The 15526-nt window shown below is 31.9% G+C and overlaps 1 protein-coding gene across 1 annotated transcript in view; it reads right to left on the reverse strand.

Annotated features, from left to right (window-relative positions):
- Positions 1–482: 482 nt before the first annotated feature.
- The window catches only part of LOC127706602 (low-density lipoprotein receptor-related protein 8-like), a 31356-nt gene continuing 16312 nt past the window's right edge, over positions 483–15526 (reverse strand). The window contains exons 3-5 of the mRNA XM_052211257.1: positions 9590–9859; positions 2272–2517; positions 483–652 (exon numbers count right to left, since the gene is read on the reverse strand). Coding sequence (XP_052067217.1) covers positions 483–652; positions 2272–2517; positions 9590–9859 — 686 coding nt within the window. The remainder of the gene's footprint in view (positions 653–2271; positions 2518–9589; positions 9860–15526) is intronic.

Raw genomic sequence — 15526 nt, forward strand, 5'->3', positions numbered from 1 at the left:
TCGCACTAATATAAAATGCCAATACATCAAAAAAAAATATGAATATTTTGGAAGTTTTCGCAATTCTGTTTTATCAAAAGAGTTTGTATCCTTTATACAAATCAAACAACACAGATTATAAATACAGAAATCTGACTAATTAATGTCTGAAGAATAACGAATATTTGATTTGATAGATTTGTAATACTTCTTGATTTTCGAAAACAAGTAAGTCTGAACGTTGTTTATTTTTAAAGAATACAGTGTTGATGGCAGATACTTGGATATATCTAATAAATTTATTCATAACTTGTCTAGATTTTTGTGCAATCAAAAGCTTGATATACGGTTTAAACACCTGTTCTTTTTTAAAAACCATATGTTGACCTCAAGCGATCTTTTGTGCTGTGTGGTTGCAGTCTCATTGACCTAATATATTCTTTTATTCGTTTATTATTAAACACTGGTTCGTTTATGTTGTGTGATTGTTCTCTCGAGTTCATTTACATAAACTCAAAATCCCCAGATCTTTCATCAGGTCTAAGTGTCTTCATGGATGTTGGTTGGGATTCAGCTGATGATTGTGTAGTAAGTATGTTGTTGTCACCGTTTACAGTTCTCTCTGGTATTGTCATTGTCGTCACTACAGTAGACGTATAATCTGTATCCATATCTGAAACTTACAGTAATTCAAACATTATTCTGTATTCAAACGGATCAACATACATTTGGGCAGGGATTTTAAAAACTTAATGAAATAATTTGGCTGCTATACTTCAGTATTGCAATTTCATCGGGCACAAAGACTGAAGATATAAACAAACAAATATACATCTTCCTATATCTATATACAAGTTTAGCCGGAGTACGTGAGTTAACCTTCGGGGTTTGATGGGGTTGGTATTGCTCGATCTTAAATTTTCTGATTGACTGCTGTTAATTGTCTATTCGTCTTTTTCTTTTGGCCATGGTATTGTCTTCGTCGTTTCCTACTTGGTCTTTTTTTGAACGCCAAATATTCTAAACAAATTTTCCAGACAAATAATCCATATCAATATAGACACAATATTACAATTGCAAACTGCATTATTGAGGAAACCGTATTATTTGAAAATAACAATATTAAAAAAATCTTACACCCAGGAATACATGTGTGACCATTGCGTGAAATCTTCTTATCATCTGGACAAACACATGTATACGAAGGTAAAGTTGAATCGTCTGATTGAACACGTGTACACAAGTATTCACAGTTCACCTCATTATTATCACATATATTTTGTCCTTTAATTTAAAAGTTTCAGTTTCAAATTTCATCAATAAAAATTTAAAAAAGAAGAGACAAGGGGTTTTAAATCTTCAACAACAAGATGTTCCATAGCTTAGACAACTTACATCAAACTCAAGTGCAGAAATTGAGGTCTTTAGCTCGATGTTGATTAAGAGCTGATGTACAAAAATGAAATGAAAGTATCTCTAAATAAAGAAATGTTGATAGCTCACGATCGTCATGTTGTACTTTACCTTTGTATTACATGTCTGGTTCAAGCAGATTTCTTCGATGAGTAAGACAACTATGTAACCAGTTAGTAGTGGTGTTTATGGTCTTTTTGTTTTCTTGAGCAGGAGTCTCCAAAAAACAACTGTAGCTCCCTTAGCTAGCTTCCTTTAGTAGGAAACACATTTTGATCCTGCTTTTCAAATTAATACAGATAAAAAAAAAATGTGCCATTTTTGATTATCTTGTTCTAGTAAGTGTTTATTCAGTTGATATTTGCACTGTGGATGATTCTATTGTGGGTATTATTTTTACGACAAAATTGTCTAGTAAGGTAAAAGGGAAATTTGTGCGCACGTAAACTGGTTGAACCTCTAAGCATTTGTCAGGTTATCTGAATCATTTATTTATCGTTGTTTTTGTCTTCGTTTGTACGCCTGTGTTTTTGGAGGAGTCAGGTGTTGGAGTTTGATGTGGTAATTGTGCTGTCCAGTATTTTTAGTGATTCCTGTTATCCTGTTAATCTATAAATCATATTCTTACGCCTCTTTGTGCGTATACTATATCAATTAAGTCGATTTTAATATAAAATGTATACAGTAATGTGGTTTGTTTGTATTTCTTAGTAAAATGGAAAATAACGATTGTCTTTCATTTTTCAACTATATCAGCAGGGGCTTGCTAAGGAGAATTTGTAAGATACATTTTACAGGGAAACGTTTAGATTTTTACTTGCATCGTAAAACTAATTTGCTTACCAGATTTTTGTAGAGATTCATGATACATTTTGATACCCATTGGCTTATTTAGACCTTGGACTTTTCGTTGGAAGTTTTTTCCTGTATATTTATGAGCCGTAAGAATATTATCTCCGGACCATTCTGTCCAAAAAACTTCATCCTCAAATACAGCCATAGAAAATGGATGAGATATTTGTGCATTATTATGTAATACGGTACGGATTCGGGAACCATCTAAATCAGCAGACATAATGGTATGTAGTTTAGCATCAATCCAGAAAATTCTACTATCAATGTAATCTGTAAAAGAATTACCGAAAGATGTTTACGGGCCATATAAAGTGACATCCAGGGCTATACGCGAATGCAATAAATACAGAGACTCATTGGTATATAACACCAATACAACTGTACGTATGTTAATTTAAAAACCGAATGTGAAGAATATGTATTTAAACAAAATGTATGTAGCAGTATTTGAAATTAAGTTCAGGTGTTTTTTTGTGTGTGTGTACTTCATTATAAATGAATTAAAAACATTTAGGTTTTCTATTTTTCCTTTCATTTGTAATGAAATTTCTGTTTTTTTTTCTTAAATGTGAAACAGTTTTATTTACAAAATGTAAATTATCTGATAAAATATGAAAAAAGACCTCTTGCTCTTACAACCGTTAAAGGTCTTGTGATAATATATTGTGAAACAGCTCATATTATATAAACAACGGTATCGACTATTTCTGGAGTATTAAACAGGTTTTAGGAGTCTTGGCTGAATTAGGACTTCAATAGTTTAATCTCATATATCGATTTAGAAGACTAATCAAGGTAACAAACAAAAATTAAGTGAATCGCATTAACTCAAAAAAGAGCAAAATCGACTGCGTCGACAGGATAAGCGTCTCCTGCTACACATATGCACGTCCCAGATTAGGGGTATTGTTGAGCTCTCGACTTGTTGACATGTTTTAACCCGGCCACATATGTATGTGCCGGTTCCAAGTCGGCAGCATGTTATTCAGATTTATAGCTTACTATATACGATATGGGTTTTGCAGATTTTCATTATGCCAGATGGTGACCTGTAGTTTCTTTTATTTACGTCATTTGGTCTCTAATGGATAGTTGTCTCATTGGAAATCATACCACATCTTCTTATTTCTATATGTATCACCCGCCATACGAATCCACACTCAGTCAAAATGTCATAATCGGGATAAGGACAAAATCGGTAAAATTACAGATTTGACGAGTTTTCTTGTGTCAACAGATATAAGACTACCAATGCATGTCGTTAGTAAGTTGAGACACAAACATGTCGTATCGGTCAACTAAATAGTGATGGTGATCGTAAAATTTATGTAGTGTCGATTTTAGTCGTCATTCCTTATTACTCTGCTTGAGCAGTTTTGTGAGACTATACATTATTGTAACATATTAGTTGATTCTTAACGCCATACGATGGGACAGAGGTTATGCTACTGCTGAGAAATGTCAAATGACAATTTTGAAAGTTGAAATAATCACGTTTGATATTTATTTTAGTTCGATGTCGTCATCTGTGTCAAGATCGAGGAAAAGATCAATATATGAAACAGGCTTTCTAGTTTCGGTAGTTTCCTTGATCACAAGTTCACTGGGATATGTGAAAACTCAGTTAGTGCCCATTGGAATACCGACCAACTTCGAAATATCAGTCCACCAAACTCGGCAAGTGATTTTTTCTAAATCCTTCTCTCTCGTAAATAAAGTAGGGGTATATGCAAAACTTTTCAAGCTGCACATGTTTGTCTGTACGCAAATAAATGGCTATATTTGTCAATAACTTCTGATGAACCTAAATTTAAAAGTCAAACTATATTTGAAAAGACTGAAATGTATTTTGGTACTTATTGAACAAATCAGTTACTCTTGGGTATAATCAGATCAATATATTTATCTTTCATATAGTGTTTAGTTTATAGAAGCTGAATGGAAAAAACAAATGGAAAAACAGATTTTATAAATTTTTCTGTTCATCTGCTCTACGCAATTTTTTACGTACTGTTTAGTTTTTGAAGAAGGCATAGCCGTAGATTATACCTCGTTATGGAGGATTCAAATATTCAGCCTAGTTCCCAGAAACTAAGTATTTCCTGGTGCAAAATCCCAAGACTTATTTTGACTGAATAGAATAAGAGTTTTAGAACCAGATGCAGATCCAAATATAACAGTACATTTTATTTATAAATATGGACAATATGATAGAAAACAAAACTTGCAATCAATTACTTCTCATGTTGTTCAAAATGATCAAAAGCGAGAGTAATCTGACGCTTGTAAGATGCATCTCATTTTTTTAGAACTATAATGGTGTATATTTCATCCGATGTGTCACTTCTATGTACGTGTAACATAAAAATGCTGCCCAGCCTAGATTAGGTCATAGACGATATTTTCATATGTTAAGCTTTCAAAGAAATGAAAGGAAACGTCCACATCAGCATGGAAAAACTGGCAAACATAACATTAATTGCATTATACGACTGATCTTCGGATAGAAGTCTGAAGTATAGCTCAGTACAGTTTCAACGGTGCAAGATTTCGGGACAAAATTTTTGATCACATTAATTTCGCCATTGATTGTCATTCAGTTTGTCGAAGTAATGTTGCATCAAATTGAAAACGAAGAGCGTTGGTCAAATTTAGTCCAGAAATCCTCGTGTCCGATTTCATTTGATCAATGAATAGATAAAACATATTTATTCTAAAATGCACTTCAACTTTTTCTGCAGCCGCGTTTGCTCTATGTCTTTGTCGTCCTGAAATACGCGGTTTCGTTATGGTAATTTCATTTTTGCTGCAAAGATAGAATAACCGATGGAAAGATTCAGTACAGTGTTTACGTATATCAACCATTGTATCCACCCAAAGGTCTAGCTTGAATATGAGCTTCCACAAAATCACATGGAACAATCTACAAATGCCTTATGTAACAGAATACAAATTGAGAATACACAGCCCTCTATTGGGATTTTGGATCTCTGAAGCACTGATTTGTATGAGGTGGCATCAGCATATCTACTTGTTTTGTTCTCGATTTCTTCCAATGTCAACAGCAATGTCAAAATGTCTACTCGTGGTGTCCATCTGGTTTCACAAAGTGTCCGGCAGACCATTTTGTCGCCTCGTCATACAACATATCAAACTTTAAATAAATTAGCCATAAAAACATATCTTCCCCATGATCTGTTATATCGGCGATCATGTTTATGTTTTGGATAGTCTGAAAGACATAGGCGGTCTCGTTCTTCATCAAAAACATTCTTACGATACCAGTTTGCAGGGTCAGAGTATCTCTATTTATTTATGTTTCCAATGCATGCGCTAGTACTTGTAAAAGTTTCACTTTGTCCTGCTACTGGTGCTGAAAACACATCTAATATTTGCAGCCTACCATAATATGTATTTTGACTTTTCGACCTGGGATAGAAAAAAACATTCGGGTAACTTACACTTAATAGAATTGGTATTTTAACCTATGCAGACTTGCATTTCAAGGAACATATAAAGTTTTCAATACAGGGGGGCAAGCAATATTTTCATATAACCTTTGTATTTCACAATAAACTGTTTAAACTTTTATTTTTTGCAAGTATTTTTGAACCGAAGTAACCTTGACGGGCTGCACAAACACTTAAGAGTTCTTAAGTTCTTCACTGTTGATAATTTATTAGAATTTTAACTTTATCGTCAGTGATCATTATAGTTATCTATTACAATTTATTTGTATATTCTGAGAAACTGTTTCTATCAGAACATGAATTCTTATGAAAACTTATTTATAAAGCATCCTTTCCTTTATTTGATTTACAGGATTTGTTTAAGAGCAGATGTGCATTTGCATTATTAATTATAACAGCACCTCATTTTCATATAAAGAAGTGTTTACTCCTTGGAAACGTTTCAAGGGTATATTTACACGTTCGATGCATTTCATGGGACAAAAACTTTTATTTGGTTGAAATATTTTATCATAATTGACAGTAATAGTATTTTTCACTGATCTTGGTGCATGAAAGGCATAATGTTCATCAATGATATTGTAATGACAAAGGAGAATTTTTGTCTCATGAAACTATTTATTTAAAATGTTGCCAAAATGTTACTTTTGTAGACATCCTGTCTATCAAAACTGCTAAACTACGTGACTGGAAAAAATTTGTTGATACGTCACCTAAAAGCAACTCACTAAGAATTGTTTTTGAGCATGATAATAAAAGAACACCGATCAGTAAATTGTTTGCAAAAGATGTTTGTTAACTTTTTGTCGATCAAGGATATGTTTGTCCTATTTCACAACAAAGGTAAGAAGAAGGTTTTAATATAGAAAAAAGTAAAATAACAATAACGAACTCCAAGGAAAATTCAAAACGGAAAGTCCCTTTTCAAATGGCTAAATCGAATCTAAAACACATCAAATGAATGGAAAACAACTGTCATATAGACTTGGTACAAATATTTCCTTATTTTAATTAATGATGCAAAATGGGAAAATATTAGTCCACTGGCTTGTTCATGTACCATAAAACGAAAAGTAAAGCTTTCCAATATAAAATTTACATAGAATAGTCTCTCATCAACTATCTTCTTGATTAATATAGAATGGCAGACTCTAATGACAATGCCATTGTAAAACGATAGAAACTATATACCAAATTGTTTTGAATGTACTAGTGTCGAAATAAAACAATTTTGGAGAGATCTTTCTAATTGGTGGTATTTTGTTTAAGAAGTAAGAATATTTTTGAAAAAAGACAGTGTAATTTTTGTAAGGTTCTTAATTCTGATAACTTAGTTTTGAGTTATTGTATTTTACAGGCAAAGTATTACATAACTATAAATAGATTACACAATTAGACAGACTGTTTATATCCGTGCATGCTTTTCTTAAAGGTTTGAAAAGATGTTTTGAAATTTTGAATATTTATATCTTTCTAGAGATAAACATGAGTCGTTTGTCGACAGAAGGGGGAAACTGTGCAAATTATTTAAAATATGATTGTATATTTGACGAACTACAAAGTACTTTTAAGATAGTATGATATATTGTATACTGATGGACTTTAAAAACGTATCATACAACTTGTTGATTCTTTTTATCAAATCATGATTGATCCTCATATAACTACTATTCGTGCTTACCATACTTCTATCTGTTTAGAAAAAATCAATACCTGACTTACCTGAGGTAATTAAACATACCCGATTTTTGAAGTCGCACAAATTTCTTGAAGCGATATTTTAAACCCATAAATGATTTTTAAAGGCTTTTTTCTGCGTGAAACAATTTTTTCAATCTATATCCAAAGTTACATCAGTAACAAAATATTGCATTTCCATACAAAAACGGTTCAGGCAGACGGGATTGGTGGATAACCACCCATGACCAGATCAATAGTTTGTGACAACACGTTTGATTAAGCAACGTCATTTGCTAGACATGTTTACGGCCACAAATTCAACTGCTAATCAAGTCGTTGAATGCCATGTCAGACAAATTCACGCCATAAATGTTTCCAATATAATGAAATGTCAAAGGATTGACTGCAGAAAAAAACATTTTAAGCCCTGAATTTTAAACCGCATAATTGCCAAAACACACTGTAACGGGTTGGACAGGGGCCATCTCAGGAGGTACAAAACAACTAAAAAAATGCTCAACAGAACTGGCTGACTTGTCTGTTAATCATTTAGGCTTTTGTTACATGCAGTCATTGCTTTCAACGGTGACACATCCATTGATAAAGGGAAAACCAGGATTTCAGTGCATACCACATGATGGGAACATTAAACCTGACGTTATAAATTCAACTTTCGCACTGCAAACTTTTTGTAGACAAAGAAGTAATGCATAAAACTTCTGCTTATACATTTATTTTACAAGAATTGCTTATTTGTTGATGAGAATTAAAGAAAATAATTTAGTGTTGCGTTTTTAATGTCCATCAGTATAAAATGCCATCGAAGCCTTGGTAATCCATATTAAAATTTTATTCACAAAATAGCAATGTCACATATTTTATTTAATTATGTCTTGTAACAATGTATGTGTGCATTGTAGTCTGAACACCAAACATTTCAAATAGAAATAATATAAAAAAGGGAAAAACTCTGAGAAACTTGAAGAATAGAAACTGAAAAAAACCCACTATATACCAATTGCAAAGTTTAGGGGAAAAATCTTTTTGAAGTAACTTTAAACCTTTACCGTAAATTACTTACGTAAAGTCGCTCTATCTTTACAGATTCACATGGCAACATGAATTGCATGTAGATTCAGTCAATCAAAACCCATTTCAAAAGTTCTGTTACTTTTGTTGAAATGACCAATTATAGTGGCATCATATGCACACAAAACCAAGTACCCGTGTGAATTTTCTCGTTCAAAACTTATCACAAATAACGGCTAATTGAAAAAACAATTTTTTGTTCCTTTCATGATACAGCCATATGAGGACATATAAGAAGTTCAAACGAACGCTTACTTTTTTTTTGTCTTTATGAAATTTTTTTTATGGTGTCTTTTGATGTTGCTGCGCACAAAATATATATGTCTTATTTTCTCTGACTTGAAAAAGTTATTTTAATTTATATTTTTAATTAGAAAGTTTCAGGAGGCAACTGCCTACTCCACCTCTCCGTAATTTACGATTATATTTGAAGGTCTTTAGTTCGATACCAGACATTTACAATTTGATCACAAAATATTTTAACCAATTTTAATCCGAATAAAATTTTCAACAATGTTTGCTTTAGCTAATAACAACTTTTGGCTATAAACACTAACACGAAATCAATTTTTTTATTTCGTCAATATTTGTGTTGTCGATACATGTACATAACAATAAATGTTGTTTTTTTTTTTTATCCCCCCCCCAAAAAAATCAAACTCTTAATATGTTGATTATATATTCACGAATTGACTACGTGCGCATTGCACAGATTCAATAGAATATTTTTTCTAAGTCATCCGAAATTTTGTTGTTCGAAAAAATAACAGACAACGGTATTTGTGTTTTATTTTGTTATTTGTTAAAACATATCGTGGCGTAAGTCACGAATTAAATAATATTTCTTGTTACGCCGAGAAGCGCTGATTAGACAAATTATCAGAAGTGATTTTTTTCATTTATACAAAAGAGTACAAAGAATAAAACCATTTTCAAAATTAAGAAAAACTTCTGGCGAAAAACAGGAACAATAATCGGATAAAAACTCCCGGTGAATGACAGTCATCTTCAGCTGAAATTGAACTATCATTAATAGCTTATTCGAACCTATTTGAATTGAAACGCATTATCCTTACTCAAAGAGGTACATTTTTACAACGTACCCATTTTTGGATCTAAAGCGATTCCTCTTGGTAGATCTAGATCATTATCAATTATTGTTGCTTTTTTATCGCCTTCAAGATTAGATACTTGAATAGTGTTTAGTCCAGTGTTTCGTCCAGTGTTTGTCCAGTACAAATGATGATGGATCCAATCTACAGCAATACCCTCAGGTGAGTCTAGACCTGCATTTACAACTACTTGTTTGTTGCTCACAATCCCATTCTTTATTTCAGATCTGCAAATATTTGAATAAAGCTGTAAATGTTTTCCTACAATTCATAGGTCTATCAAATGAATCTAACAAAAAAGATGTGTCTACCTAAATTTAAGATACACCATGTTAAATAACAAAAAAATTAAGTTGGTTTTCACCCTCGTTGACTATCATGACCTTTTAAAGCTTTTCACATATAAGATATAAAAAAGTCATTTGTATACGTTGTTTTGTCAATTTAAATTTCATTTAACATTTTGTGATGTATAATGCATATGATTTCGGTTTTGTTATGTTTTTCATCAATAGAGCTTGCATTTGAAACTGTTCTAATCAATATGCTGCTTATCAGCCCTTAAGGAGGTAGAAACTAACAAAACAAAAGAAGTGTCTCCCTAAATTTATGATACACCATGCTAAATATAAAAAAATGAGTTGTCGTTCACCCTCTTTGACTAATTATGGCCTGTTTTGTTATGTTTTTCATCAATAGATCTTTAAACTGTTCTCATCAACTGTATGTATTTTTATAACCATGATATGCTACTTATCAGCCCCTTAAGGAGGTAGGTATAGGGTAGAGGTAATATATCTTAAAACTTCTTCGGTACCTATTTTCCAAAAAATATTTCTAAGCTTTTTAAGAATACAGATTTATTTACTTATGTTTCACATAATTGCTTGATTAAGCTAGAAATTACAAATACATCATCGATTTGAAGATTTTTCTCCAGTAACGCCAGTATACAACATTAAAACTGCTCACTTTCTTTTATAATCTTGACACGTCATCAGATTTATCAATAGAAAAAAATCATCAATATGTACTTAGAATATAGCAAAGTGCTCTCGACTAATGAAAGTGTAGGAATTTATGTCTCTTAATTGTGAAGAATGAATGTAAATCATGTTCTTAGTAAGGGTTTATCCGATTATTTAGGTCTATTTACAGTTCAAAACAAAGAGTTTCTATAAATGAGTTACAACTGCCCCGAAGCACATTTATCAGATTGAAAGGATTTATCACACAGTGATTGTAAAAATTGAATAATATCAAAGCAATGCAAAAAAAGAAAAAACAAGTTTTAAATAAAAAAATAACCTAAATCTTTAGTTTTCCCAAATTCTAATTACTGGACCATCGGTTGTGAAGAATAGTTATTTCCAATATTCCGATAAAATAATAATAATATTTGAACATTCCCCTGACTGAATGAAATAGTATTTGATCTAAAAAGCCGAATCAAAATATTGCCTGTGAAATAAATTTAGTTGTAACTCAAAAGTATTTATTGATTTAAACTGTAAATAAACAAAGGATACCTCCTCACTAAAATATTACATGATTAACAGTCATACTCACAATCAAGAAACATATACAATTCCTACTTTTTCTTTGTACTGTTGTGTGACCTAATGTCTATAACTCATTTCCCAAATTATAAGAAAGTCCTTACATCACTAAAACTAATCCATAAATGAAATGCCGAAAAAGGAAGTCATGCATCAATTATAAATAGTGCAATGACAATGAAACTACCTCTTGAATACAACCAATCAAGAGATCGTTTGAGCCTTAAGCACTTTACAATATTCTAAGTTTGTAAGAGAATGATAATCCCTTACTTCATGATAAGTACTCGCTAACGCTCGTTCTTAATCAAGAAGAAAGAAATTAGCATTTACCTACATATACCTAGCTATGTGTTGTAATGACACATCTGACCAATATACAAATTTATCTTTGTAAAAATCAACAGAAACAGCTCTGGATAGTCCATCTACCAACGTTTCTTGCAACCAAGTACCAACTTCAAACTTTCTAATAACGGTGCTATCTGCGAGCAATAACGACGGCCTTGGACCTATAAAATAAACATTTCATTATTATATTTTATTTAAAACATGATATATTGTAGTCACTGATAGACAATGTACAACTATCGAAAACTAGACAACTAAAATGTATGGCCGAAATGAAAAAAAAAGATTATTTTTTCCTTTGTATATTTTTAATATATTGTTCTTAAACTAAGGTCTAATAAGGTACTTCACGAAAATCGGACATTGCAAGATTTTTCCGTGTTTGTGTATTTTGGTATAAATAATTTGGTTAAGCGAGTGTGATAAAGATATATATTATTTTAGAAAATACGTGTCGTACTAAACGAAATAGGTATCATACAATTTCAAAGATGGTTTTCTAACGTACTTTTCTTAGTGTTTTACATCGCATAGAAACTGATCAATATTGATCAGATTGTTGGTAAGATGCAATTAGCTACTTAACTTTTGTTTAGGTGTCTTGGTCAGATTTATTTGTATGTTTGTTTGAATTTAAAGTCCGTTATGTTGTATGTCTGTGATGTATGTTTACACAGTTACACGTTAAGAATCTATGTCTGTTTGGGGTTGTTCACCAAATTTTGTAAATATAACGGAATTAAAAAAACTTTCATACAAATGGGAGGTTAAGCTAGCTATAAAACCAGGATTCACCATTTTTGTTCGGAAAAAGCTTGTACCAAGTTAGGAGTATGATAGTTGTTTTCGATTCGTTCCGTTGGTTGATGTAGTCGAGCGTTTGATTTTGACCTTCCACTTTTTTAACTTGAATTTTGAATTCGATGTTTATGTTAGAAATTTTTTACTAGCACTTAATATCGACTATATCAGCGATACAAGCGATGAAGATTATGAGTAAAAATTACATATTCGATTCAAAATACTTTTTCAACATCATTTCAATTTGCTGTATTCCCTAAACAAAAGCATGCCTTCTTTTTGTTGCTATATGTTATTACATGAGCTTTAATAGATTTATTCTGATCTTATATTTGGTGCTGTTTTTTCGCAAACGTTTTACTTTCCTTAATGTTGGTCGTTAATGTACTTGATAAAATTCATTCCAGAAACCCATGTTGTACAAAAGATAAATACTTGCGATGTGTCAGTTCAGGTACTAGTGGAATGTCAGTTCCAGAGGGATCTTTCCAACCACTAACCATTGCTCACGCATCGACGTGATTCAAGCGGAATGTTTTGTTCGTATAATTATGTATTGTGCTAAAACTCCGGTTGAAATCCCATAGACAAAGTATTAGAGATGTTATATTTAGGCCTTCACGGATTTCTTCAATCGTTTTGACCTCAAGTGTGCCTGATTGTGGTAATTCCAGAAACACGTTTAGTACACACAGAATTATAACATAGAACGGATTTATTTTTAAACTGAAATGCAATTCATTAAACCAGAAACACAAGTTTAATGACAAAACGTTCATCGGATTTTGTTCTAATGTTAACAATATTTTATGATCAGTATATTAAGTAATACCCGGTAGCAAGATATTATTTGTTTGTTCGGTATTGATTCTAACACTTAACTTAACATGTTGTTGGACCTGCTATACCGGCTACGAAGGTCTTATTATAGCCTTCAATACATTCGCATTTATAATGTCCCTGTATATCAAAACATAACTGTGAACAAACGGGAACACTGCTCTCTGTGCATTCGTCAATATCTGGAAAGATATAATAAAAAAAAAACAATAATCCGAATGTTTCCTTATCATTCTGGAAATGAGTTACATAGAACAGTTACACAAAAATTGTATGCATTTTTTTACATATGTATTAACATTTGGTGGCCAAAAATGTTTTAACTGCAATACGTACCTTTATTGAAATATTATGATAATGTCGTATATTGACCTGGCATTTATAACTAAGCACTAACGTCATATTATATAACCGACGTTGTTAACTTTTACCCGTACCAATCAAGTGCTCTCCCAGTAGCTGGTTGAACGAAGAAAAAAGATTGTTTCCATTAAACAAAAATACACAAAATACAATCTGATGAATCGATAAACAGATTTTAATCATATTGAATGAATGAATGAATCTTTATTGCAAAAGCATAAACATGCTATGGCAAAATTAACAACATATATTACATAATATAAAACATGAATAGACAGCAGAGAACAATAGTATAATACAATGACATATAAAGTTATGAGACTATATTAGATCGAATATTCCATGCAGCTTTTACATAATTACATAATTTGATCGTAAGAGACTTACCAGAAGCTTGTAGTATATTTAATAGTTTGCGATTATTAGGCCAAGAACAATAATACTTTGGTAAAAATTGTGTTTGTACAGGATATTGATATTATAAAATATAAAAAATCAGCTGCTCGACATAAAATTCAGCCTTCTCAAACTTGATCTTTGTGCACACTCAACAAAAAGCTTTATAGTGTGACTTGCAGTTGATATATTAATGTATCAAGAGCAAAAACCAATAACCTGTCCAATACGTTTCTCTATTTAGTTTTGAAAATTTTGTGTAGGGTAGTAGGTAGTGCAATACAGTACTCCCTCTTTATCTGCGTCTGTCCGTCCGTCGATTACTTTTCCGATTTAAACCATTTTTATACACAGTGATAATTTCTATATAAAGTATGTCCCTTTAGGTTTTGACAATTTTTTAGTTTTGCAATAACTCAAAGTTGGTTTAACCGAATCTCAAAATTTTAAACCATAAGACAAAATGGATCAAATACTTGGGATAATGCAGTAAAAACCGAATAGTTTTGTAAAGAATCTTACGTTTTAAGAATCATAATTTTGCTATAAGATTTCAACAAAAGTTGATATATAGCTATAGCATGCATGCTATTCCAAAATGATCCTCAGTGACAAAAATCTTTTAATTTAGCATATTACTTTTTGGTGAAATTAAGATCTGTTCAGGCAATGCTCAGACTGTTTAGTATTTGGTCTTCCTGTATTTATATTAACATTATACTGAATTTTCTGAAAAGCCACTAAACAGTACTGACAATTGACTGCAAGCGAATTGTCTGAACAATACTCAATTATACGAATTATTTGAATATTGACTAAAAGATAGAACATGACTGAATAATTTATATTATTATGAAGAATTAGTTAAGATCAAAATGGCCGTTTAAGACTAAACTTAATTTTAGCCGTATATCTATTTTCGGTGACAGAAGTGTACTTACTAACACATCTAGTCGTTCCTTCCAGTTTGTATCCATTTCTACATGAACACAAATCCTTTGTTCCACCATTTTGATTACAGATATGATCACCATTCCCATTATTTATCGTACATAGATAAATGAGGGACGAAAGAAACCAGAGGGACAGTCAAACTCATAGATCGAAAACAAACTGACAACGACATGGCCAAAAACAAAAAGACAAACAGACAAACAACAGTACAGATGACACAACATAGAAAACCAAAGACCAAGCAACACGAACCCCACCAAAAACTGGGGGTGATCTCAGGTGCTCCGGAAGGGTAAGCAGATCCTGCTCCACATGTGGCACCCGTCGTGTTGCTTATGTTATTACAAATCCGGTAAATAGTCTAATTCGGTAAGTCACATTCGTGAAAAGGGAAGGGTATTGTAGTTACGACATAAGGAACATATAATGGATAAGCTGTACCTAAAAAACTGCTTTTATGATTCAAAGATAGGTGCACATACAAAATATATCTGACAACTATAAAACAGCAATATAACAAATCAACAAGGGTCGTAAGTGGTATTTGCAAGTACAAAATTATTTCTCGATGTACAAAAACAAAATGTTTTTTGACTTGAACGGTGCATGTTGTTCCTTTTGCACATCAAAAAGCAAAACATAGAATAGGTTACAGAAACAAAAA

This window comes from Mytilus californianus, unplaced genomic scaffold (assembly GCF_021869535.1).
Source record: "Mytilus californianus isolate M0D057914Y unplaced genomic scaffold, xbMytCali1.0.p SCAF_6, whole genome shotgun sequence".
NCBI classification, from domain to species: Eukaryota; Metazoa; Mollusca; class Bivalvia; order Mytilida; family Mytilidae; genus Mytilus; species Mytilus californianus.